Genomic DNA, 27,300 nt, shown 5'->3' with positions numbered 1-27,300 from the left:
AAGCTGTTATGAGGAAATACAGCTTTCTCAACTTCTCTCATTTTTGTTAGGCTAATTTATTTTTATTTTCACTATGGTAGAACTTCCACTTAAATAGTTAAAAGGAACCAAATTATGATAAGGGAGTGAAAGACTACGAAAAGATTTATAATGAGGGATCAGGCAAACCAAACTTCAGGGCAACAATAAATAACTAAGTGTATGAAATTTTTATTCTGTTTGAATCTTTCTCACTAATTTTCTTGTTTAATGCGTGCAATAATGGTCCATAGCAACAGTGCATGATCTCAGGGTAAATAAATGAACTGTTGTTTCATTAACATGAACTAGAAATAGTCTTGCACGTTATCGTTGGTTCAATTTTTTTTTTATTTGTAATGAACAATGTTCAAGATAAATTTAATAAATCAATTAGTATGGTTTCATTTATAATATTTTTAATGAATGTAATGATTAGAAAAAATTTATCAATTAATTTATGCATAATATGTTCATTTTATTTTGACATCTTATGTAACAAATAAAATCAAAATTCATTTTTTTAAATTTATCTTTTCAAACATAATTAAGAACAAATAAAATAGACAATTTAAAAAACAAAATAAAATTAAAAAAAAAAAGAAAATGGCCCAAGAAAAAAAAAGGAAAGAGAACTAAATTGAGATGCAACGTGGATACATTCACTTAAGATGACAAGAAGTCAGGTTAAGGCAGATTTTTTCTAGCATTGGCTCTTATCCAACTTTTTAATAATTCAATCCGAATCCAATTTTGACCCAACATCGGGTTATTATTCTTATATCCAATCTCAACTAAGCACATATATGTATAATCACATTTGACTTGATTTAACCTAAGATGAATTCAATAATTTTAATTTAGTATAATGTTTATAAAAATATTATTTTTAAAACAAATTATATTTAAATTATATATCCATGTAGTATTTTTATTTAATTAAGTTATTAAATGATAATTTTATTAATATAATACATATACAAATATAATATTAAATAAATAATAGAATATATATTTTTTATATATCCTAAAGAGGATTGTGACAAAGTACCTTGAACTCACTTGTGACTCGATCCCGATTTAAAAAATGGAAAACCATCCTAGCCCAACTCGATCCTAATTTTGAAAAGAAAAAATCTCCCCTATTGGATGAAGTCGAGTTAGAATTTGTTGGATACTGATTATTTTGTCATTCATATTACTAGTGATCCATTTGTTTATAAAATTTATCTAGAAATAAATAAACACTAAAAAAAATGAAAAGGGCCAAAATTAAAAATAAAAAAAAGCCAAATTGAGGTCACATAAACACTTCCATTTAGATATGATAACGAGTTGAGTCCGGACGAGTTAAGATTTGTCTTTTGATCAACTTGACTCTTTAATAATTCTATCCAATTTTTCTCTAACTTGACATCAGTTTTTTTTTTTTATATATATATATACTCAGCTCCTATCCTAACTATATATATTCAGTATGCATTTGACCTGACTTGACTCAAAATTAATTTAATAATTTTAATTTAGTATAATTTTTATAAAAAATATAATTTTTAAATATAAATAACATTTTAATTATATACAAATGAAGTATTTTTATTAAATTCGTGTATTAAAAAATAAAATTGTGCTGTAAGGTATGTCGATATAAAGAGTTGACACAAAGAACTTTTGTGCTCTCAATAATCGTTCTGATTCTTAAAGAAATACATTTCACATTGTAGCAGTCTCATGAAGACATATATTCTATGTTCTTCTGCTTGTTTCAGATTTAGTAAAATTTTACCCTTGAATTGCTTTACAGACTAATCTTTCCTTAAAGTCTTTGGTAAGTTTTTGGCACAAAACTCCTGTATACGTCTATTTATGAACAGTAGTTGTTCACGTGTATAACAAATGAAATATAAATAAACACGCAACACATGCATAATGCATTAGTACATGCATAGAGAAATAATTTTTAGTTTATTTCTTTTGGAGGTGAATAATGTGATTGAATGACAGTGCCTATGGTGCAAGTTGATAATATTCAATTCATCTCTCTTTCTGGTTCTATTGTCACTCAAATTTGTCGAAATAGGGATAGTCTATAATGTTTCTGCAATTTAAAGTCATTCTCACTTCATTATAGAAGTTATAAGAATCTCTAATCTGTCAGTATGCTGCAAGGCTTTCAAAGAAAAAAGTACCAAAAAAAAAAAATACAGGGTGAGGTAAGGAGGAAAAGAAAAGAATTGCTGTAACTATTGAAGCTTGTTTGGATCTGTAAGAATTTCATGAAATATCTTGTTCGTGAAGTATCCAGATATTGTGTCTCAACTGCTCAATCCTATTGCATTTAAGGTTGATGTACATGCTGCTCGTTGGGAAAAAAAATCTTGTACCCGATTGTTTCTGGTCATTTGTCATTTGTTTTGCCGTCTTATCTTAGATTAACCACTATCAAACATGGAAATGAAGTACATCTTTGATTAAAGTGTGTAACTTTGAATATTTTGAAGTTTTGCCATCATCTCTGTTTTTTGAAGATTAACCACTACATGATTTGTTGTAATGTCTACATCATTTTGGTTGCTGACTTGCAGCTACTACAAATTTAGCAGATGATTCTGAAGAGACTAAAATGACTGGTTTGACTAGCCAGCTTATTCCAAATTCATCTGGGGTGAGTTCATAATTTTTTTTTTTTTTTGCATTATTAATGCAAGCATGTATGTTCTGCCACATCATTATTGCCATTCCTTTTTTCACCTTTAAATTAAAAATATTTTATCTAGTAGACTTTGAAGTTTACTGGGTAATTAGTGAACTATGCTTAGCTGTTTCAAGTTTTAACTATGTTTTAAGCCGCTGTGAAGAAAAAATATATGTGATTTGGAGAAAATGCAGCAATTGACTTCTCTTTTTTTTTTTTTTTTTTTTTAATGTACTCAAACGTTAGAAATTGGGAATAAATATGTGAATATTGCGTGCTTAGGGACTTCTTTCAAAAATGAATGAAAAATCTTACCTTTAGCTTATATTTTAGAAGTTTGTAGTTTACAATTTCTAACTGCAGGTGGAATCTCTGGTCAGAGATATATGCAATACAACTTCAATTGCAGAGTTTGAACTAAAAGTAAGCTGGTTTTAATTTCTTGTACCGTAAATAGCTTGATAATGTTAATGGCTTTTCTACTTGAATTGTTTCTGTTTCGTATCCAAAGCAATTACAGATATTGTGGTTTTGAGTGGCTTTCTGTTCTGTCTCCATTTTTTAGCTAGGTGGATTTCGGCTATACATAGTGAGGGACCTGGGGGGAAAATGTGAACCTCCACCTGTGATCCCAAGTCCTCCTCCTGTCTGTGTCAACACCAATAGAACTATTGAAGCACCTGACTCAAATGAGGCTGTTTCTTCATCTTCTTTAGCTGTCACCAAACCACTATCTTCTTCAGGGAGAATCCAATCATTTCTTGATAAAGCTGCAGATGAAGGTTTGGTGATACTTCAATCTTCGACGGTGAGAATATGAAATTTAAATTCTTCTCTTGCTTTGAACTCATGGAAGTTAGATGATAAATTGTGCACGTGGGTTTCTTCAGGAGATCACGAACCATAAAGGGGAAGCGTGCTCCACCATCTTGTAATGAGGTAATACTTCAATGGATCTTGGTAAGAGCATTTGTTTATTTTAGTGGCCCAAATAATAGATTGCTTTGATCACATTAGCAGAAAGAGATAATGTTTTTTCTCATTTGGCCATAGCATTCAAAATGGTTTTTCATCCTTTTATTTTCCAATGTGTTGTCTTCCAGAGACAAAACATAAATGAAACCATTGATTTGGAAGCCATCATTGGTTCCCTTGTACTCTCAAGTGTTGCTTTCGTTTCCATATGTGAGAGGTTCTGTTGAGAAATTCTGAGTTTGTTTTTGCAACAGGGGCAAATAGTGTAGGAGGGCCAGATGCTTTGCTACATTGAACAACTAGTTGGATAAATTCCAACTGAGGTATAAATCTTGACTTGATGGGAATTACCATGTGTTTACTTTTGTATGTTGACTGATGCAAATGAGTGGTTGATTTCACCCTACGTGTCTTGCTACTTACTTTTCATGCATGCATATGTTTATATGATCAATGAATCTGGGTTTTGTTTCTAATTCTGATCATTCTTTCACCAATCGAATGTGTCCGGGGAGGTCATAAAAATTCTAAGAGAGGATGGTGGTCTGTGTTGTCACTTTTCAGTGCATTTTAGTCTCACCTCGTCATCTATTCTTACATGTTATGCTTACATGACAGATCCCGTTGGATATGGTGATGCTCTTTTCGCACTGCTCCCTTCTTTTCCGGGGATAAAAAAGCTTCACTAGATGATTTAGTTAATTTGATTGCTATCGCATCATGGTGCTTAATAGTTTGTCACAGATGCAAGCTTTTAATAGAATGAATACCACAAGCCTCCAGCTAGCTCTAGCATTCCTCCAGTGGTACAGGAGGATTTATTTTAAAAAAATAAATAAATAGCTCGATCAAAATAAAATTTTCATGTGATCGATGAATTTAATTGTTGTAAAAATTATTTTTTTATTAGTTATAATTACAATTAAAAACTATTATTATAATCAAATAATTTTATACATCACATATTACATACAATTATTTATGAAAAAATTAATAAACATTATTTAAATAAATAAATTCACATTTAACAAGCCTAAAATTTGAAACTTAAAGATTTTAAAAGCTCATTCTTTAGTACTAAGATAAGATTTGATCGGCTAGAGAATGAACATTTTTTTTATATAAAATATTGCAATTAATTAACGTCTAATTAGTGTTCTTAAAAAATAAGATTTAAACAATATTGTTGTAGGAAACTAGAAGCGACTTGGTTTAACTAGTTGTAGAAGTGCACGCCAAAGTGGATCAAGTTTGTGCTTCTTCCACACAACAGAAAAGCTGACCCCACAAAATTAAATATTGACCAATTGATGCCCAAAATGTGAGTGTGAAAGGTAATGCATTGCTTTATTGAGCACCTTCCTCTTTACTGCATAGGGCCAACATAAAATGCCGAAAGGTCCCCAACCCCGAAGGCATCTTTTGCCCACAAAAATTCGTGCATGATTGTGACAAAAAACCAACTTTGACTTGATTATTATTTGATCCTATAATTTTTTTTAAAAGAAAACATAATGTTGTGATTACATGTAATTGTCTAACGTATTTTTTTACGTGTACAATTATTAGTTGTGTATAATATATCTCAACACAATTTATTTCGCTTCGTATATCTACTAATTTTTGTTTATCACAAAAGTAATGTTTCATTTTATGTATGTTTTAATATACATCACACATTCATTTGCTGCTATATATTTGATTATGCAATCAATATTTCTTTATCAGATAATGTTGTATCATTGTATAATCATAATTTTTTTTTTAGAATTTTTCTAATAAAGTAAAATTGAAAATTTTCACTTGTCATTTTTATATTAACTTTTATTTTTAGAATTACTTTTACAATATTTTATTTTTTATAATAAAAAATTATTAAACAAGAATTTTATATTTTTAACTTATTCTTGATCCATACTAAACATATAAATTTTATATAGTCAAATGATGATAATTTTTTGAACTTATTATAAATATATTTAATTGTATAATTCATTATATGATATTATAAGTGTCTTAACATATAGATCTGAAAATCTATAGTTAGAGTTAATAAAATGAGTCACCACAAATTTTTTTTTACTATATGTGTTTGGCCATCTAAGAAATCTATCATTTTAAAGAGCTTCTAAGTTTGACTAAAAATTCCTAAAAGAATAGGTTCGAATCTATAAACCAGAACAGGGTTTGGAAGTTCGGTTACATATGAAGAAAGTTATAGCACCCTCACATGCCCATCCAAAGGATGGTACCATTTTATTTTATATTTATCATAGGGTTTTGAGTCTAATGATTTCAAATTTTTATGTTAAAATATTAGAAATAATTCTTAAGATTCTTTCATCAATTTGGTAGAATTCTTAAAAATATTTCGTTACCTCAAGAGTATTCAAGAATCCTGTTTGATTTCTTAAATAGACTCCATTGTCGGAAAAATATTTAATTATTTATTTTTTTTGTTGAAAATACATCTAATTATTTCACTATTTGGGTCAAATTAGAAATATTTTTTTAAAAATTTTTTTGAAATTTCTACCATTTGGATCTATTTAGAAATTCTTTTTATTTCTTTTTCCCTTTTATTTTGGAGACAAAATAATATGACAATTATTTTTATTGAAATTTCACTTAAATTCTTTCACAATTTGGGACAAATTTAAAGAAATTTCTCACCTAGAGATTTCTTAGAAAATTTATCATTTGAAATTTCTAAAAATCTCATCCTTAGATAATTATCAAATATTTTCAACCAAAATTTTTTATTTGTTATTTTTTTTGGATTGAAAATAAATGTTAATTATTGTCATTGAAACTTTATCTAAATTATTCCACTATTTGACACAAATTTAGATAAAATTTCTCATCTAGAAATTTTATAGAAATTTACCATTTGAAATTTCTATAAATTTCATCATTGGATAATTATTATTTATTCTCAAAATTTTATTTTATTAAGTTTTACATTTTTTATTTTTCCTAAATTTAATCATGAAAAAAATAATATGAAAAAAATAAAATAAATTAATTAAAAAATATTAAAAAATACCAAATAGGAAAATGGTTTGGTTCAGCGGCTAGAAAGCTCGGCTTGACTGCAGGAAGAAAAACTGGAATAACTTAAATTCGACTCAGCTTGAAATAAGAATAGAAAAAAAAATCGTCAAAATTTGAGAATTTTTAAAATTTTTTTTTCAAAAAAAAATTCTTTAAACCCCAAAATATCTTCAAAAAATTTTCTTGACTGATTTGATTTCTGCCTCTATCCCTAATTTTTTTTTGTGTGTTTGTATAATTTATGTAGGCATGTATTTATAGAGTTCTTAATCTGAGAACTCCAATCCAGAAAGAAATCCCAATTTTCTTTGAATATAACCTTAAACCCAACTCCAACTTTACAAACCAATTCCAACAATTTCACACAAACTCAACTACTTTCTTTTTTTTTTATTAACAAAATTAACCTAAGTAGAACCCTAAACAAATTAAGGTGTCTATAGCTGCCCCTCTTTGTGCATTTTCTATAAAATAGGAATTGTGCAAAGACGTAGACACTCAATCAAGACTCAACTCGACACTTTTTTTTGTTTTTTTTTAATTAAACAGAGTTTCTTTAAACAAAGGCTCAATGACTTTGAGAAAAATAAATACTCTTCTAAATAGAGGCACCATAACTTTGAAAAATAAAATACTCCTCTAAACAGAGGCACCACAACTTTAAAAAGTAAAACGTGTTGCGCCTAAAGCAATAATCACAACAATACAGAAGCAATAGACAATAATCAATAATAAAAAAATACAGGAAAAATAAAGCTCACCAAGATTTACGTGAAAAACCCTCAAGTGTAGAGGAAAACAACCATGGACCACCAGAAAAATCTTCACTATCAAACAATAGGTATACAAAGTTCTTTTCTAGCTAAAACTAGAGCTAAACAACAACTAGAAAACAATTGAAAAAATCTCACCAAATAAGTGACTCAACAAATACACCCTGGATTTGTTCTTAGAGAGCTTCAAACCCAATCTTCATTGTTCAAAATGTAAAACTCTGAGTCATAAATCTCATGACAAGGTTCCAACTCAATCAGACCACGAATCGACTTTCGTTCAACTAACTCTCCCTTCTCTTTTTTCTCTCTGCTTTTTCTGGCTTTTCTTCTTTTTCTACTTGGCTTTCGACATTCCCTTAAAACAACCCCACCTTTTTTTTTATTAAGTAGCTAAGGCTTTGTGTAAAATGAAAGATCAAGGGCCATGGCTTTTACTTGGTCCAAAACCACTTACATGGGGCTGGACCCTATTTTCCTAACAATCTCCCCCTCCAGCCCCATTAGGAGGAGAGTCATCACTATAGTAGTTTCATTTGGAACTTACCTTGGCCAGGGAACTCATTCTGACCAAGTTACTGTAGAGCTTAAGCTTTTCTCTGAAAAGTATCTTAGTCAACATATCTGCTACATTCTTATCAGTATGAACTTTCTTCAATAGCATCTGATGTTCTTCAATCACTGAATGTAACCAATGATATCTAACATCAATGTGCTTTATTCTAGCATGGTACATGGCATTCTTACTTAAATCTAAAGCACTTTGGCTATCATAAAATACCATATACTCTTTTTGATTCAACTCCAATTCAAAAAGAAAACATTTCATCCAAAAGCATTTCTTTACATGCTTCGGTGCTGCAATATACTCAGCCTCTTTAGTTGACAAAGCAATACACTTCTGCAACTTAGATTGCCAAGACACAGCTCTTTCTATAAAAGTGAATAAATACCCTAAAGTAGATTTTTTACCATCAAGATCGCCTGTCATATCAACATCAGTAAACCCTTCTAGAATTGGTTGTGAAACTCCATAAGTCAAGCACATTTTTTAGGTACCTTCAAATATCTAAAAATCCATTTCACTGCTTCCCAGTGAATCTTCCCCTGATTAGAAAGAAATCTGCTTACTACACCAACTGCATGAGTAATATCAGGCCTTGTACAAATCATAAGATACATTAAAGAACCAACTGCAGAAGAATAAAGAATACTAGACATAGGTAGTTGCTATTCCTTAGACACTGGATAAGATTTCTTACTTAGACGAAAATGGTTGATAAGTGGACTGCTAATTGATTTAGCCTATTGCATGTTGAATCTACCAAGCACTCATTCAACATACTTTTCCTGTGACAACCATAGCTTTTCAACTCTCCTATCTCGGATATGTCCATACCAAGAATCTGCTTTGCTAGACCTAAATCTTTCATATCAAATGACTTAGACAATTGTTTTTTCAACCTGCAAACCATACTAGCATTTTGTCTTACAATCAACATATCATAAACATATAATAATAGGATAATAAAGTTACCATTAGAGAATTGTTTAACATACGCACAAGAATCCGTTGCTATTCTTTTATAGCTATGACTCACCATAAAAGAATCAAATTTTTTATACCACTATCGCGGAGCTTGTTTCAAGCCATACAAGCTTTTCTTTAATTTGCAAACAAAGTGCTCTTTCCCTTTCACTTCAAAACCCTCAAGCTGATTCATATAAATGTTCTCCTGTAAATCACCATGCAAAAATGTAGTTTTAACATCAATTTTCTCAAGCTCAAGATTCAAACTAGCTACTAATCCCAGTACCACTTGAATAGAACTCATCTTTACAATTGGAGCAAAGATCTCATCAAAATCGTGCCTGGTTTCTGAGAAAAATCTTTGACTACCAATCGAACTTTGTCCCTCACTAGTTCATCACCATCTTTTTTCAACTTGGACACCCATTTATTCTTTAATGACCTCTTTCCTTTTGAAAGTTTAACAAGATCATAAGTACCATTCTTTCGTAATGACTTTATCTCTTTTTTTATTGCTTTTAACCGGTGCTCTCTATCCGAAGTAGCCTACACATCTTGGAAGCTTTCTGGCTCTCCTTCATTGGTAACTAAAATAAAATTTAAACTTGGATACCTGGTAAATGGCCTGCGCTCTCTAGTAGATCTCTTGGGCTGAGACTCTGCATCACTTGATGTCGAAGGTAGCTCCCTCTACTCAACATTCTTAAGTAGAGAAGATTGCTCTCCCTGCTCAAAACTAATTGCATATGGCTCATCACTAACTGTGGTTGGCTCATTCATATCCCCAAGTTTTGTTTCTTGTTCATTTCCACCATCTGTGGCTCTTTCCTGTAGAATGTCTGTCGGTGTTAAAACATCACACTCAACCGTAACTCGTGTAGTATTTTCATTTTTTTCAAGGTCTGTTATGATTTCTTTTTCATGAAAGACCACATCTCTGCTTCTGACTGTCTTTTTCTTTAATGGATCTCATACCCTATAACCAAATTCTTCATCACCATATCTTACAAACATACACTATATGGCTTTACTATCAAGCTTTGATCTCTACTCTTTTGACACATGCATGAATGCTTTACACCCAAAAACTTTCAAGTGAGAATATGAAGTATCTTTCCTTGTTCACACTCTTTCTAGAATGTCAAAGCCCAAAGGAATTGATAGTGACCTGTTAAGTAAGTAACAAGTTGTGTTGACTGCTTCACCCCAGAATGACTTTGGCATACATCTGACTTTTTCCACAATAGTGCGATTCATTCTTTCAGCTATACCATTATGTTGCGATGTTCCAGGTTCTCTCATCTCATGCCTAATCCTATGCTTTAAACAATACTCTTTAAAGCCTTTAGATGTGTATTCCCCACCATTATCAGTTCGAATACACTTCAAGGGTAACCTTGTCATCCTTTCAACCATGGTATGAAATTTTTAAAAATATTACAGTACTTGACTTTTGTATTTCAACATATACACCTAAGTCTTACGTGAAGCATCATCAATAAAAGTAATTAAATATCTACTACCACCTAATGACTTAGCCTCAATAGGATCACATACGTCAAAATAAATTAATTCCAATTTATTTTCTTTTCTCTGAGAACTTTTACAAAAAAAAATTCTATGATGCTTACCAAACAAATAATAATCACATGATCGAAGACATACCTTTGGTCAAGGGAATAAGAGACTACCTTGCCAAAACCTGTAACCCCTTTTCACTCATGTGTGTCAGCTTCCTGTGCCACAAGTTTGCTGAAGCATCATTTTCAATGACATTTACATGGTTACCGTTTAATTGCATCAATGTCTTATACATTGTACAACATAGTTTTTCCCTTGCAACTACCATAGATCCTTTGATAAGCTTTCACTGTCCATTCTTTTGTCGACTTTCATATCCCTCCTTACCAAGGACATTAATAGCAAGTAAGTTTTTTCTCATATCTGAAATGTGCCTGACATCCCTTAAAGTTAACATGCAACCTGTACTAGTTTGTATAATAATATCACCAATCTCAACAATCTACAACATACTCTTATTTCCCATCTTGGTACAACCAAAGTCTCCTGCTTTGTAATTTGTAAACAACTCTCTCTTAAGAACATAATGATATGTCGCTCTTGTGTCAATTATTCACTCAATGTCGGGATCACTAACATGATTAAATTCACCATGTGTGCAAATCAAAGTAACTGAATCACTATTTGAATTCACTGTTGCAGCATTGCCATCATCTGAACTCTTGTCTTTCTCATCTTTTCACTCTTGCTTCAAGATTTTACAGTTTCGTTTTATATGACCTACCTTACCACAATAGAAATACTTCACTATACCTCTAGACTTGGATCTATGTTTACACTTACCAAAACCTTTTGAGTCCTGACCTCTGTCGATGTTTCTACGCCTGTTCTCTGTGACCAGAGCTTGATTGCCAAGGTCTACATCTTTTTGCCTTGCTTTTTTATTAAGCATACTATCCTTTATCATCTCCAATGTCACTTTATAATTAAGAGCTGAATTAAGAACAGTCACAATTAGAGTATTCCAGCTATTTGGTAATGAACCCAAAAAAAAATAACGCCTTCATTTCATCATCCATCTTAAGCTCCATAGTAGTCATCCGATTAAATATATCTTAAAAATCACTCAAGTACTCTGTAACAGATCATCCATCCCTGTACTGTAAAGTTACAAGCTTTTTAACAAGCATAACTTTATTTATACCTGTTTTTCTCTTATACAATGCTGTCAATTTTTCTCAAACAATGTGAGCATCTGACTCCTGTGCTACATGATGGAACACGCTGATATCAACCCATTTTTTTATTGTAGCCAGCGTTTTTCTACCTAGCTTATTTCAGCTTTCATCTTTCATATTTACTAGTTTAGCCGAATCACCCAATACTAGCTTATACAAATCTTTGCAGTATAGATGATCTTCCATCATAGGCTTCCACATTGAATAATTCAATGCTGTCAATTTTATCATGGAACCTGTATCACCCTTTATGATCTTAAACAAAATTTACTTATATCCTGGGTTGCTTCTGTATCGATGTCTTAAAATAATCCTCGCTCTGATACCACTTGTTGCGTCTGAAGCAATAATCACAACAATACAGAAACAATAGACAACAATCAATAATAAAAAAATGCAGAAAAAATAAAGCACACCAAGATTTACGTGGAAAAACCTCCAGTGTAGAGGAAAAAAATCACGGATCACTAGAAAATCCTTCACTATCAAATAATAGGTATACAAAGTTCTTTTCTAGCTAAAACTAGAGCTAAACAACAACTAGAAAGCAATTGGAAAAATCTCACCAAATAAGTGACTCAACAAATACACCATGGATTTGTTCCTAGAGAGCTTCAAACCCAATCTTCACTGTTCAAAATGTAGAACTCTGAATTATAAACCTCCTGACAAGGTTCCAACTTAATCGGACCATGAATCGACTTCCGTTCAACTAACTCTCCTTTCTCCTTTTTCTCTCTGCTTTTTCTGGCTTTTCTTCTTTTTCTACTTGGTTTTTGACACTCCCTTAAAACAACCCCACCTCTTTTTTATTAAGTAGCTAGGGCTTTGTGTAAAATGAAAGATCAAGGCCTATGGCCTTTACTTGGTCCAAACCACTTACATGGGGCTGAGCCCCATTTTCCTAACAAAACACTCATTGACAATCACGTCTAAAAGAGTCATAGATCAGATTTGATGAAATTTGTAATGGAAACTCAAATATTCATAATTTGAGTTAGAAAATCAAAGGTTCAGGTTCGCAAGTACACTTCAGCTTCAAAAGAATTTTATATTTTTAACTTATTCTTGATCCATACTAAACATATAATCTTTATATAGTCAAATGATGATAATTTTTTGAACTTATTATAAATATATTTAATTGTATAATTCATTACAGGATATTATAAGTCAAAATTCTCATCAAATTTTAATTTTTTTAGGAGTTTATTAAGTTTAATTAAGAACTTAATTAATTTACATGCTTTTATAATCTTCTCTTGAAAAAGGTTATTCCATACACATCCTTTTGTCTAATTCATCATTTTATAAACATGTGAATTTCATTTCCTTTGGTGAATTAACATCAATGCTATAAATTTTTTTTGTAGTAATTAATATTTTTTATGGTGTAAATATATCAAGATAATCATTTTATATTTATGTAAATTCTCTAAACAATACTTGGCTTCAGTGTTTGTCCAGAATTATATCAATTTTTATTTTCTATTAAGTTTCTTTTGTAATTTATTGGTTTGCAACAAAAAAATTAAGCCGTTAACACACACACACACATATATATATTATTAACCATAATTGTAAAACAATTAATCATTTATAATTTCTTTCAAGAATGCTATTCCTTGAATTTCATTTGTTTCCACAAAGCATTAAAATTGGATTTCATAACAAACCTTGTTATATAGGTTTATATGCAACTTGTTCTTAAAACAAGTATCATTAAGAAATATGAGTCATATGATTCTTATTATTTTAATAAAAAACTTAAAACATAATTTTACTTTTTTAACTATATATTGCAAAATGTACTAGGTCTTTATATTCTTCGACTTAGAAGAATTCTGTTTCAAGTTCATATGAATTTTTTTTTTTAGTAACTTGATGAATTACCTTGAATATATATTCTTCCAATTTGACATGAATCTACATACTTTATTGTATGTAATTATGCATAACCAATGTACTTAATACATCTTTAATTTCTTGGTTTTGAAAACTTTTACTATTGCTTCATGTTCCCGAACCTTTAGATAATTTAGATTTGGTTTTATTTCTTTCATAATTCATGAGAATAACCTTTTTTTTTGTCTAAAATTTTATTTAATCATGATATAATATCATTAATATTTTTACCTTATGATCTTATCTTGTTTAAGGAGAGCGAATCATTTGGGTTAATTCTCATATTTAGAAAATAGAAATGTTTATATGCTTGACTACTATGTTTTTCGATGGCATCTCTCTGTAAGAGCTTAGTCATGTGCAAACCAATCAAAACATTGTTGCTAAGCTTAAATTTAGATTTGATAATTTTAAATGCGAAATAAAAATAATATGAAAAAAATATAAAAGCAAAATAATTTAAAATTTTAGTAAAAATTATATCTGGATTTGATAAAAAAAAAAACTTTTTCTATTGGGCGCTACACAAATTTGATGCTACAATTTTTTATGTTTTACATATGTTTGACTTGATAAAAATATGATATAGATATACTCTATTTAAATTCATTGGTTTTGTTTTCATTATCTTTTATATTTTACAAAAATAAATAACTTGATGAAAACAAAATTTTCATGTAGTTAATGAATTTGTTAGAATTATCATTTTTATTGATTGTAATTACAATTAAAAATTTATCGCAATGAAATAATTTCATATATCACATATTACACACATACATTTATTAAAAAAAAGAAATTAATTAAATAAATCAACACAAAATTAAATTAAATTCACCTGTAATAAGACTTAAATTTGAAACTTAATGATTTTAAAAGCTCATTCTTAGAGTCCATTTAGATAAATGATAAGATTGGCTTCGATGAGAATAAAAATAGTGGTGGAGATAAGATTTGTTACTATAATAATAAAATTGATTACTATAACAATAAGATTAAAGTTAGTAATGGAATATATATTTAAATGCAAACACAACGATAGTAATGAGGTAAATTATAATGAAAAGATAAAATAATTATTAAAGACATTAAATTAAAATTTACATATAATAAAATTTGTAAAATATATTTGATATTTGTGATATTAATAAATAATTAAAAATTATTAAAATGATTTTATATCAAATAATATTTTATTAATAAATTGAAAAATATTAAAATTATTTTTATATTAAATAATAATTTATTATTATATATTTAAAAACTATTTTTTATTTATTATTTTTGTATAAAATAACAAATAATAAAAAAAAAAAAAAAACAAAACTTAAAGCTAAGGGACATTTTTGTTCCTTCACTATTGTTTAAGGGGTAAAAAAGATAAAAAGAAAAGAAAGTACGGGCATCATAGAAAAGGATGTTATGGTGGGGAGGAGAATTTTTCATGGGCAGCGAAAAAAAAAAGGAATACAACGCGTTGAAACTCAACTCCAGTTGCACTAATATTGTTTACCAAAGGCATACATGATACGTTTGGCATAATTTTCATACAAAAAAATCTCCACTGGACCCCTATTTGATTTCAGACGGACCCTTAGTATTGAGATAAGATTTGATTGGCCGAAGAATGACTAACCATTTTTCAATGAAAAAATATTGCAATTGACATCTAATTAGTCTTCACAAAAAAACAAAAAAATTTAAGCAATGTTGTTGTAGGAAAGTGATTTGGTTTAATTAGTCGTAGATGTGCACGTCAAATTGAACCACGACAGAAAACCGACCCTACATAATTAATTTTTTAAGCTCATTATTGACTAATTGATGCCCAAAATATTTGCCAATGAAAGTATTAAAATTTATTTTTATGTGTTGCTAGTGTATAAATTTTATATACTATCAATGAATATGATGATGCCATCTCATTAATGAAGAGAATCAAATGATACAACTTCATTAATGAGTAAAATTTTTTTTAAATATTAATTTTTGTATATTTATTTTAAGAATTAATATTTATGGAGATGATATCATCTGAATTATTAATATTATATAAAATTTATACGTTAATAATACATTAAATATAAACTATTTTGTTTTATTGTGCACCTTCCTCTTCACTTCCTTTGGCCAATATAAAATGCCATAAGGAAAGCCTTCTCAGCTCCAAAAGACATCTTTTGCTGAGAAAAATACATGCATGATTGTGACAAGAAACCAACTTTAATTTAATTTAACTTAATTATTATTTGATCCTATAATTTTTATTGAGAAAAAACATAATCATATGATTATATCTACTAGTAATTGTCTGATATGTTTTTCTGTGTAGATTGTGGTATAATTACCAGTTAAATTGATTAGCAAACTAAATATTTTTAATGGAAAAAACTAGTGGAAAATTGCAAATACTAGTAATTCCCACATCAAATGCTCCCAAGACTTATTGATATTATTTATAAAAATGAAATTTATTATTATTTTAATGGATTGTACACCGTTTTAATATCTGTAGAACGCACATTTGACAAAAAATAAAAATCTTATATAGAATACACCCCAACCGCTTAATGGAACACACAATTGCTATCTAAAAGGGTGAATATGTCAATGAAGCTTTGGGAATTAATTATCAAGAAAAATGGAGGGAAAGAAGAAAGAACATGTCAAAAAGGTTTTTTTTCTTTTTTTAAGTTGAATATATTGAATTTATTCACAATTTAAACTTATAAACAACAATTCCGCCTATGCAATGTAAAATACTGGTAACTCCAAAAATATACTAACATTTTATTGATATTATAAAAAATTTAATGAAATTCCTTCTTTTTTTTTATGTTATTGAAAATTTTTGGCTTTATAGTAAACAGCAAAGAAAATTTCAAGAGTCTTATAAATCTTGGAGCTACATGGCCTTTTCTCATAAGTTGTTTTTTCCCCTGTAAAAGTCCTTTGCCTAACAAGCATATGCTATGCGTCCAATTTTTGCTTTTGTCAAGGATAGACAGCTCCCAGCTCCAATCAAAACACCTCCTCCTCTCACCCTATTTCAATCAGTACAGGTGCTTAGCTGCCTTCGAAATTGAATTCCATGAATTTTCTAACATGGAAAATTCAATTTAATTCGCACCTTTTACACAAATAATGTATGTTTTGAAACTACAAAATGAAGGTTTTCAGTGATGCTTCAATGGCAGCCTCAACATCCAATTCTTGACAAAGACCCCGAAACCTCTTCTTATACTGAATTCCTTTCCTTCGTACAAAAAAAAACGTAGAATCTGTTAAATTTTTTTCCCAAATCAAAGGATTACTGGGCCAATTTTATCTCTCTATAAGAGATTAATTATGTGCACATGGATCAAAATACCCTTACTATGCTTCAATTATCAAAACAAAGTTTCCATAACCAAGGTTGATAAATTTAGTATTCGGAGGAACCATCTTTTTTTATTGAATGTAATTACAATTAAAATTTTCAATTATAATCAAATAATTTCAAAAATCACATATTTCATACGTTTATAAGAAAATTATTAAATAAATAAATTAACATAAAATAAACTAAATTCAAATACAATAAAACTTAAATTTGAAACTTTAAGATTTTAAAAACTCATTCTTTCTATTTTTCTTCTTCGAAATGACTGACTATTTTTCCACATATGATATTTCAATTATGTCTAATTATTCTTCTTTAGGTCCAGTGAAAAAGGTAAAAATTTTAACCAATGTTCTTAAAGGAAAGTGATTTGGTTTATTTAGTCGTCGATGTGCACGCCAAAATGGACCAAGTTTGTGCATATTCCACACAACAGAAAAACCAACCCACTAAATTAATTTTTTAAAGTCATTATTGACTAATTTGTCACTAAGTATAATGCATTGTTTTGATGTGCAACTTCCTCTTGACTGCCTCTGCCGAAAGGTAGATGCCAAAAGCCACCCCGGCCCCAAGGCCATCTTTTGCTCGGAAAAAATACATGCATGATTGTTACAAGAACCAATTTAACATAATTATTATTTGATCCTACCAAAAATTTTAAAAAAAAATCATATCATTACATGTAAATTGTCTGATGTGTTTTTCTCTGTAGGTTGTGGTATAATTACCAGTTAAATCGGTTAGCAAACAGAATATTTTTAATGGAGTAAACAAGTAGAAAGTGGCAAATAGTAGTAATCCCACAGCAACTACTCCCAACACCCTTGGTTAAGTTAGAATTAGCAAACAAAAAAAAACTTCCAGGAGATATTCTCTGCCTTCTGTGCACTTCTGCATATCTTTCTTTCATTTTTTCACCCTTTGGCTTGATATTCCAAAAAGCATCTTTGATTTCGTTCATTTTTCTCCTTTCCAGAAATTGTTCAACTCCCCCTTTAAAACCAAAGCCTAACTATGGGTAACATCTTCTCGATCTCAGCTTCATGCGACACTGTCATTACCCGCTGCTGTGATTGTGTCGCCGGACAAGCACAGTTTGTATGCAAGCTTGAAGAAAACGTAGAAGCTTTAAAAATTGCATTAGCAGAATTGACGGATCTAAGGAATGATGTGATCAGAAGAGTGAAAATAGCTGAAGATCAACAACAGCTGAAGCGGCTAGACCAAGTTCAAGGCTGGCTTTCGAGGGCAGAAACTTTGATTAATGGAGCTCATTTGTTGATTGAGCAAAGTCCTCAGGAAATTAAGAAATTATGTGTAGGAGGTTGTTTTTCTATGAGTCCCAAGTCCAACCTGAAGTTTGGGAAGCAAATTACCAAAATGCTCCGAGATGTTGTAGATCATAAGAGCAAAGGAGTTTTTGACAAGGTGGCGGAGGAGGAACCAACGCCTCTAGTAACTGAACGACCTACTGAGCATACTGTTGGTTTGGAATCCACATTCGATAAGGCTTGGAGTATCCTTGAAGCTGAACAAGTGGGAATTGTTGGCCTGTATGGCATGGGAGGGGTTGGCAAGACAACCCTCCTGAACAAAATCAACAACAAGTTCTGTGAACCCCCAAATCGATTTCATGTAGTTATTTGGATTGTAGTATCTAAAGGGTTTTATATCGGAAAGATCCAAGATGACATTGCTAAAAGGGTGGGAATAGCTGATGGAACATGGCAGGACAAAACTCCAGAGGAAAAAGCTCTAAACATCTTCAGGGTTTTAAAGGAAAAGAAATTTGTCATATTGTTAGATGATATATGGGAGCGAGTTGATCTATCTAAGGTTGGGATACCTCTCCCAACTCAAAAAAATGGTTCCAAACTAGTTTTTACAACTCGTTCTATCAAGGTTTGTGGCCAAATGGAAGCTCAAAAGAAGATTGAAGTGCGGTGTTTGCCTGAAGAAAAAGCTTGGGAATTATTTCAAGAAAAAGTTGGTGAAGAAACACTTGATAGTAATCCATGTATTCGTGAGTTGGCTCATGAATTGGCCAAAGAATGTGGAGGCCTACCTCTCGCACTTGTCACCATTGCTCGTGCCATGGCTTGTAAGAACAAAGTTGAAGAATGGAAAGATGCAATTGAAGTGTGTCGGAGATCATCTGCCTCTGTTTTTCCAGACATGGGTGAAGAGGTATATCCACTTCTAAAATTCAGTTTTGATTCTCTTCCCAATGACATGTTTCGAACTTGCCTCTTGTACTGTAGTTTGTTCTCAGAGGACTACACAATTGATAAAGAAAAGCTTATAGATTTCTGGATAGGAGAGGGGTTTTTGGATGGACATGGGAATACAAGTCTAGCTCGAAACCAAGGCCACCAAATGATTGGTTCTCTTCTTCATGCATGTTTATTGGAAGAAATAAATGAATTTCGCATAAAGATGCATGATGTGATTCGTGACATGAGTTTGTGGATAGCATGTGAATGTGAAGAAGAAAAGTGGAGGTTTTTTGTGCAGGCAGGTTATCAATTAACTAAGTTACCAGAAGTTCAGAATTGGGGAAGTATACGCAGGATGTCATTGATGAAGAACAGGATTGAAAATCTAGTAGAAGCACCTAACTGTCGTGATCTCCAAACTCTGTTTCTTAACGGTAATCAGTTGAAGGTGATCAATAATGACTTCTTCCAATTTATGTGTGGCTTAAAAGTTCTAAACTTGTCAGGCAATAGAGGTATAGAAGAATTGCCAGTGGGAATTTCGAAAATGGTGTCTCTGGAATGTCTCGATCTCTCCTACACAGGGATAAGACAGCTACCAATTGAATTGAAGGCTTTAGAAAAGCTTAAATGCCTGAACTTGGAATACTCTGAGTCTACCATAAGAATTCCAAGACAGTTGATATCTACTTTTTCAAAGTTGCAAGTATTGAGAATGTTTCGCTGTTATTCTTTGGGCCAGGAAGTGGAAGATAATAGTGAATGTTTGGTGGAAGAATTGAAGTGCTTGAACCATTTGAATGTGTTGACTGTCAATACAACAAGTGCTTTGGGTCTCGATAGCCTTTTGCGTACTGAAAGGTTATGCAGCTGCACTTTAGCTATTCAGCTTCTACTGGTAAAGGACTCGAAGCGATTGAATATTTTATCTTTAGCGAATATGAAGAGTCTAGAATTTCTAGACCTTGGGAAGTCTGAAAGTTTGGAAGAAGTGGAGATGGAGTGGGGAGGGGTGGGCAGAATGATAAAAGCACAGAGCCACATTGAAACCTCTGTGATTGCAAGCAAACATTGCTTCCAAAGCCTTCGCGAAGTATTTATATACGAATGTTCAAAATTGAAGGACATAACATGGCTAATTCTCGCTCCAAACCTGAGGCAGTTTAATGTAGTGGACTGCAACAATATGGAAGAAATAATCAATAAGAGAAAACTGAGTCAAGTGGCTGAGCTAGTAGAAACTTTAACCCTATTTGGAAAACTCGAGTCTCTTTTCTTACAGTATTTGCCAGAGTTGAAGAGCATTTACTGGGATACACTTCCCTTCTCATGTTTGAAAGAAATTTATGTTCATCGGTGCCCAAAGCTGAAAAGACTTCCACTCAACTCCAACAGTGCAAAGGAAAACAAAATCAGCATTAGGGGAGAGAAAGAATGGTGGAAAGAGCTTCAATGGGAGGATGAATGTGCTCTAAACGATTTTCTTCCCTGCTTTACTGGGATACACTTCCCTTCTCATGTTTGAAAGAAATTTATGTTCATCGGTGCCCAAAGCTGAAAAGACTTCCACTCAACTCCAACAGTGCAAAGGAAAACAAAATCAGCATTAGGGGAGAGAAAGAATGGTGGAAAGAGCTTCAATGGGAGGATGAATGTGCTCTAAACGATTTTCTTCCCTGCTTTACGTCTGATGACTGAAATTGCAGAGTAACCATGTTACTTTTACCTTTTGCCTCAGTTATAATTGTTGTGTTTGAAGCTGTAGCGGTGTGTTCTAAAATCGTGGATGATTTTCTGATTTGTATCATGTTCATTAAATTGACTAAGTTAATGGTGAATCTTTTGGTTATATGGATTTAAATATAGGCTGCATTTTAATGCTGAGTAAATAATTTTAGCTTCAACCTAAATATCTCAATTTGTTTGATTTTATTTATGGTCAGCTAACATGTTATGCTACCAACTTTTTCTTGATTTAAATACGTGCAGTAACTATTTATATTCTTCTCGTCTTTCTTTAATTATAAATTATTATCTTTTATAAATGATTTTAATAGTCTAGAATTTTAATAGTGTTAAAAATGATTGACTTAAATACTTTTATAAATCTTTAAATTAACAAATTTATTTTTAAATATATAATTTTTATTAATTTATTTAAATTTAATTTAAATCAACTAAAATTAAAAATAGATTTTTTGTGAAATTAAACTGCTTAAAATTATGAAATTTTAATTCCAAAAGGATTAAAAATGATTCACTAAAATATTCTTAGTAAATTTTTTATAACTTTTAATTTAAATTAATTTTCTTTTTTATTATTAAATTTTTTATAATTACGCTAAAAAAGTATTAAAAGTGATTGATTAAAATATCCTTATTAAATTTTTAATTCCTACAATGTTAAAAATGATTGATTAAAGTACCATAATAAGTTTTTTATAAATTTTAATTTAAATGAAATTTCTTTTCATTATTAGACTCCCAAATCATTAAAGCATATTTGTTTTATTTCTATTTTTTTTCCTTTCAAGTTTTTATTTTAATTGATTTACTAGCTATATATGTATGTTAATAATTTTATTATTTGTATATTTTATGAGTTGATAATTTATATAATTAAATCTTTTTAGTCGCTTGAAATAATTCAAAAAAGAAATTAATTAAATCTTTTTTATTTCATTGTAATTTTTAAAATTATGTATTATGATATTTTTATATAATCAAAATTTATGTATAATAAAATTTTTAAATAAAAGAAATTTTATGTTTTTAATTGGTAGAATGTAGAATTACATTTAATTGATGGAAGCACCAATAAAAGATTTTCCAAAGCAAAAAAATGAGAGAAAAATTTGACTGATTATACATAGTTCTATCTTATTCATATCAATAAGGTTAGTGCTATATGACATTTCAATGAAAAATATATAATTTTAATGATTTCAAATTCTTTTAGGATCAATATAAAATTCTTTTTTTAGGAAAAACATTGTATAGCTTTCATTTTTCTTTTCATTATATAAGTTAAAGAATGTTCATGATTATATAAAAATTTTTAAGGTTACTATGTTGGGTAATATTTATTCAAAAGTATTGAAATTCATCAAATTAATTATCACTATTATATTTAATATAAAAATATTATTATACATTATAATTTAACTAAACTTAAATGTGATTTAAAAGCATTAATGAAGAAAATTCTTTCGATAAATTTTTATTTAATTATGTATCTAGTATTTCAATTATTTTGAATTTTGACTAATAATTTCAAGTTGGGTTTTAATTTTAGAATCAATATCAATTAGGTTGAGTTAAGTTTTATTTGCTTCTATTTATTGTATACTTAATTATTCACTTATCACTTGAATAAATTTGACATAATAATTGATGCAAACTTTTCGTTCTTTAAAAAGCCAGATTTAAAATCATCTTAAATTCAAATAAAATAAAAATGTTGGATTTTGATTGTATTGCTATGTCAATTCAAAATTTGGGTTCAGTGATTTCATATTTTAAATAACCACTAAGGTTTTGATTGTTTAAAATCAATTGAATCAAGTGAAATTTGTTTATTTTTATAATTATGTGTATTATATTATTTTTAATTATAGTAAAATTCAAAAAGCGTAAAAATTTTATGAATACTCAATATGAGTCTTGAATTATTTCAAGTTTGAGTTAATTAATTCATATTATTTTTAATTATACTTTTATGACATTGGTATTAAATTTCAAAATAGAATGAAAAAAAAAAATTTAAGTGCAAAAGTTATGGAAATATTAATGATAATTCTAGAAGAAAATTCATATACCCAAATTGTGCAAAGATTAAATGATATATCTTCTTTTAAGGATTTTGAAATTCTTATGCCCAAGTCTTGCTAATCAAGTTGCTGTGATATAGATTGAAGGAAACAACTTAAACATTTCATTTGAAGTAGATATTATAGTTCAAACTTATTTAGGAAGATAACATACAGTTATATATTATTTGGGTCGTTATGACCCCTTATAATCTTTATTCTTTTCAAATGAAAAAGTTGGTTTACATCAAAATATAAAAAAAAAAAATGCATTTTGAATGATAGTAATAACAGTGAAATAACAATTAGAAATATACTATCTTTTCATTTAATAAAAGAAATTTTTGAAAGAGAATGTGAAAGTAATTATTATAAACTTAATTTTTTAAAAATTATTGTCTATTTATTTTTTATAAATTTTATTTAGTAAATTTTTTCTCATTGCTTTTGCATAATTAAATTTTACCTAAAATTATATACTTAAAGATGGAAACATAAGGTAAAGTTTATTATTTTCATTGTTGGCATAATACTTCAATTTTTTCAATCTTTTATAAGAAATTGTACTTCGCTAACAAGTATAAAAATATATAACAAATCATTCAATCAAATTATTAACAAAACTTATCTTAATATGTACTATTTTACAATGAATTAAAAAATTTAAAGAATATTTTAAAAATATTAACTTAATATATATTATACATTAATTTAACTTTGCTTTGATACTTACATTAGTATAAAAAGTTAGGATTTTAACTTATTATTATATGCTAAACTACAAATAGCAAATTAAGAGCATTTACTTTTTGTTTTTCAAGTCATCTACGTTTAAACATTTTCTTACTTCTTTCTCTATCTTATAAATTACATCATTTAGCATTCATTGCGGTTGCTTTCTTTTTGAATATATGCAAATTAATGACAACATAATAGTATATGATTGCTAATTTAGTAATTAATCAATGAAAGCTAAGAGTAATCAGTATAACTTAATAGTAATTATTGATAACTTAATAATTAACCAGTAATAACTTAATAGTAAATCATGCATAAATCAATATATGAATAATAATTTAATAGTCAATAATTGATAACTTAGTAATAAATTAATAATAATATAATAGTAAATGCATAATAATTTAGTAATAAATTAATTGTAATATAATTGTAAATGAATAACAAGAGAGTAGTAAATCAAGAATAATTTAATGAAAAATAAGTGACAACTTAATAGTTAACCATTGATAACTTAATAATAAATTAATAATAACTTAATAGTAAATTAGTGATAATTTAATAATAAATCAATTTTATTTTAATAGTAATTAATTAATAGTAGTGAATTATAAATAACTTTTTTTATATTGTGAATAATAACTTAATATTAAATAATTGATAATTTAATAGTTACTCATTACGTTAAAAGTAAATCAATATAATTTAATAGTAAATCATCAATAACTTAATTGTTAATCAATGATAAATTAATAGTAAATTTGGATAATGTAATATAAATTAATGATAACTTGGTAATGAATCATGGATAATTTAATACTAAATTAATAATAATTTGTAGTATATAATCGAAAATTAAATTGTAAATCAATTATGACATAATAGTAAATATATAATAATATAATAATAAATCATTGATAATTTAGTAGTAAATCGTCAATAACGCTATAATAAATTATTAATAACTTAACTACAAATGAGTAACAATATAGCAGTAAATTAGTTAATCATTGATAATTTTATAATAAATCATTCATAAATTAATAGTAAATAAGTTATAACTTTATAATAAATTATCAATAACTTAGCGATAAATAATTCATAATTTAAGGATAAATCATTTATAAATATGTAATAAATTATTGATAATTTAGTAGTAAATTATTGGTAGCTTAGTAATAAATGATTAATAACATAATAGTAAATAAATAATAATTTAATTATTAATCATTGATAATTTTTTTTATTATTAGGGATTGAACCTGGTTCATGGCGGAAACAAATAAAAAACTTTCATCTTAGGGGCTAGAATAAACCTATCACAAATCTATTCAATAAAAATTTAGTAAAAAAATTTTTAAATTTGAATAAAATAATAATATTATCGTATAAAAATAAAATTATCTTATATATTGTCAGTAACTTTTTAAATTCCATATTTCATAATTGTAAATATATAGTAGCATATTAATAAATCAAGGATATGTTAATAAAAAATAAATAGTAACTTAGTAGTTAATCATATACATCTTAACAATAAATCAATGCTAACTTAACAATAAATCAATTTTGCTTTAATAGTAATTAATTGATAAAAGGTTAATGTTATAAATGGCTCTTAAACTATAGTGAAATATATAATGTGATACCTGAACTATAAAATTATTAACTAATGCAGTACTTGAAAAGTTGCTTGTATGCCATGTATCATCATTTGAAACTAATTATGTTAGGGATAAGTACCATATTAATTAACAAATTCATAGTTTAAGTATCACATTAAAGATTTTTAAAATTTAAATACCACATTGAACATTTCACTATAATTCAAGAGTCATTTGTAACATTATCCCAATGATAAATTTAGTATTAAATCATAAATAACTTAATAGTATCAATAATAATTAAGTAGTTAATTATTAAAAACTTGAAAGTAAATCAATATAACTTAGTAGTAAATTATCGATAACTTAATTTTTTTTTTGAATAATCTATAACCTAATAATTAACCACTAGTAATATTATAGTAAATCATGGATAATTTAATATAAATAAGTGATAACTTGATGGTGAATCATGATTAATTTAATAATAAATTATAATAATTTCATAGTAAATAATCGAAAACTACGTATTAAATCAATGATAACATGTAATAAATGCATAATAGTATAATAGTAAATCATTGGGGATTTAGTAATAAATCACTAATAACATAGTTATAAATTAGTGATAATTTAGTTGTAAATTAGAGATAATTTAGCAATAAATTAGTTAACAATTGATAAGTTTGTAATAAATAATCTATAACTTAGTAATAAATCAGTTATAACTTTATAATAAATTTCTAGTAATTTAGTGATAAATTATCAATAATTTAATGTTAAATCATTTATAATTTAGTGATAAATCATTTATAAATTAGTTGTAAATTAATGTTATTTTAGTAATAAATTATTAATAACTTAGTAGTAAATCATTGATAACTTAATTATCAATATTTGATAATTTTTTTATATTCAAAGTTGTCAGGTATTGAACCTTGGTTACTATTAAAAACGAAACTAGAACTTTTATCTTAAGAGGCTAGGATAAATCTACCATGAGCTTATTTAATAAAAAAATTAGTAAAGAAAATCTAAATTTAAATGAAGCAATAATGTTACTTTATAAAAAAGAAAATTATCTTATACTAACATGAAGCCTACACTTTATTGTAGGAATCCAATATTTAATATATGATGGCATAAATTTTATCAATAATTACAAAAAAAAATAGGTTAAATACTCAATTTAGGATTAAATGTTTGCATAATTACTCAATTTAAGATTAAATGATTACAATTAAGAATATAAATAAGGATTAAACATTATTAAACGTTTACAATTAAGGATATATTTAGATGACAAATTGTGCGTGTCTTCTCCATGTGGTTTAACTGCATTGTTTAGTTGTGTATTATACTAATTTATTCCCTAAAACCCCAAAAAAATTAAAAGATAATAAAAACATCAGTTTTATAAGAACACAACAACTTTTCTTTCTTCTTTCTTTCCAAATTTTTTTCATTTTATCTTAACTTCAAAATTTTCTCCTTTCAACTCTTGTTTCTCTACAAAGCCTCCCATTGTTCTGTTCTTGCAAAGGGCTATCTTTTTTTTTTTTTTTCATTCAATTTTTTTCTCCATTCAACTACTTTCTCTTAGTGTTCACTTTCTCTCTTTAGCTGTAACTCCTTTATTTACAATATAAAAAAACTAGAAATTTTAAACCTTGCCTTGTTGAGCCGTTAAAAGGTTCTGCATGCTCAATCTATGCCAAATTTGAAATTTTGGAAGAAAACCAGATTAACAAACACCTAATCAATGAATCTCTTTTTGTAATTTTATAATTAAGAAGTTGGAGATGGAAAAGGTGTCTCGAAGAAATGAATCAAGGGGA

General features: G+C 28.3%; 1 protein-coding gene and 1 pseudogene across 1 annotated transcript; both read left to right on the top strand.

The window, feature by feature from the left end:
* The first annotated feature begins 2,573 nt into the window (after positions 1–2,573).
* On the top strand, positions 2,574–4,011 carry LOC149510755 (uncharacterized). Its single transcript, XM_089757199.1, has 5 exons — positions 2,574–2,683; positions 3,077–3,136; positions 3,279–3,521; positions 3,604–3,652; positions 3,943–4,011. Exons 1-4 carry the CDS (start codon positions 2,642–2,644, stop codon positions 3,646–3,648), a joined length of 390 nt encoding a protein of 129 aa, XP_089613325.1. The 5' UTR covers positions 2,574–2,641; the 3' UTR covers positions 3,649–3,652; positions 3,943–4,011.
* Positions 4,012–17,865: 13,854 nt separating this feature from the next.
* On the top strand, positions 17,866–21,172 carry LOC149510754 (putative disease resistance protein At1g61300 pseudogene; annotated as a pseudogene).
* Positions 21,173–27,300: the final 6,128 nt, after the last annotated feature.

Source organism: Durio zibethinus, chromosome 28 (assembly GCF_047325235.1).
Source record: "Durio zibethinus cultivar Kanyao isolate XHJ-2024 chromosome 28, ASM4732523v1, whole genome shotgun sequence".
Lineage (NCBI taxonomy): Eukaryota > Viridiplantae > Streptophyta > Magnoliopsida > Malvales > Malvaceae > Durio > Durio zibethinus.
Note: the sequence above shows the minus strand (reverse complement) of the source record. Positions and strands in the feature narration are given on the sequence as shown.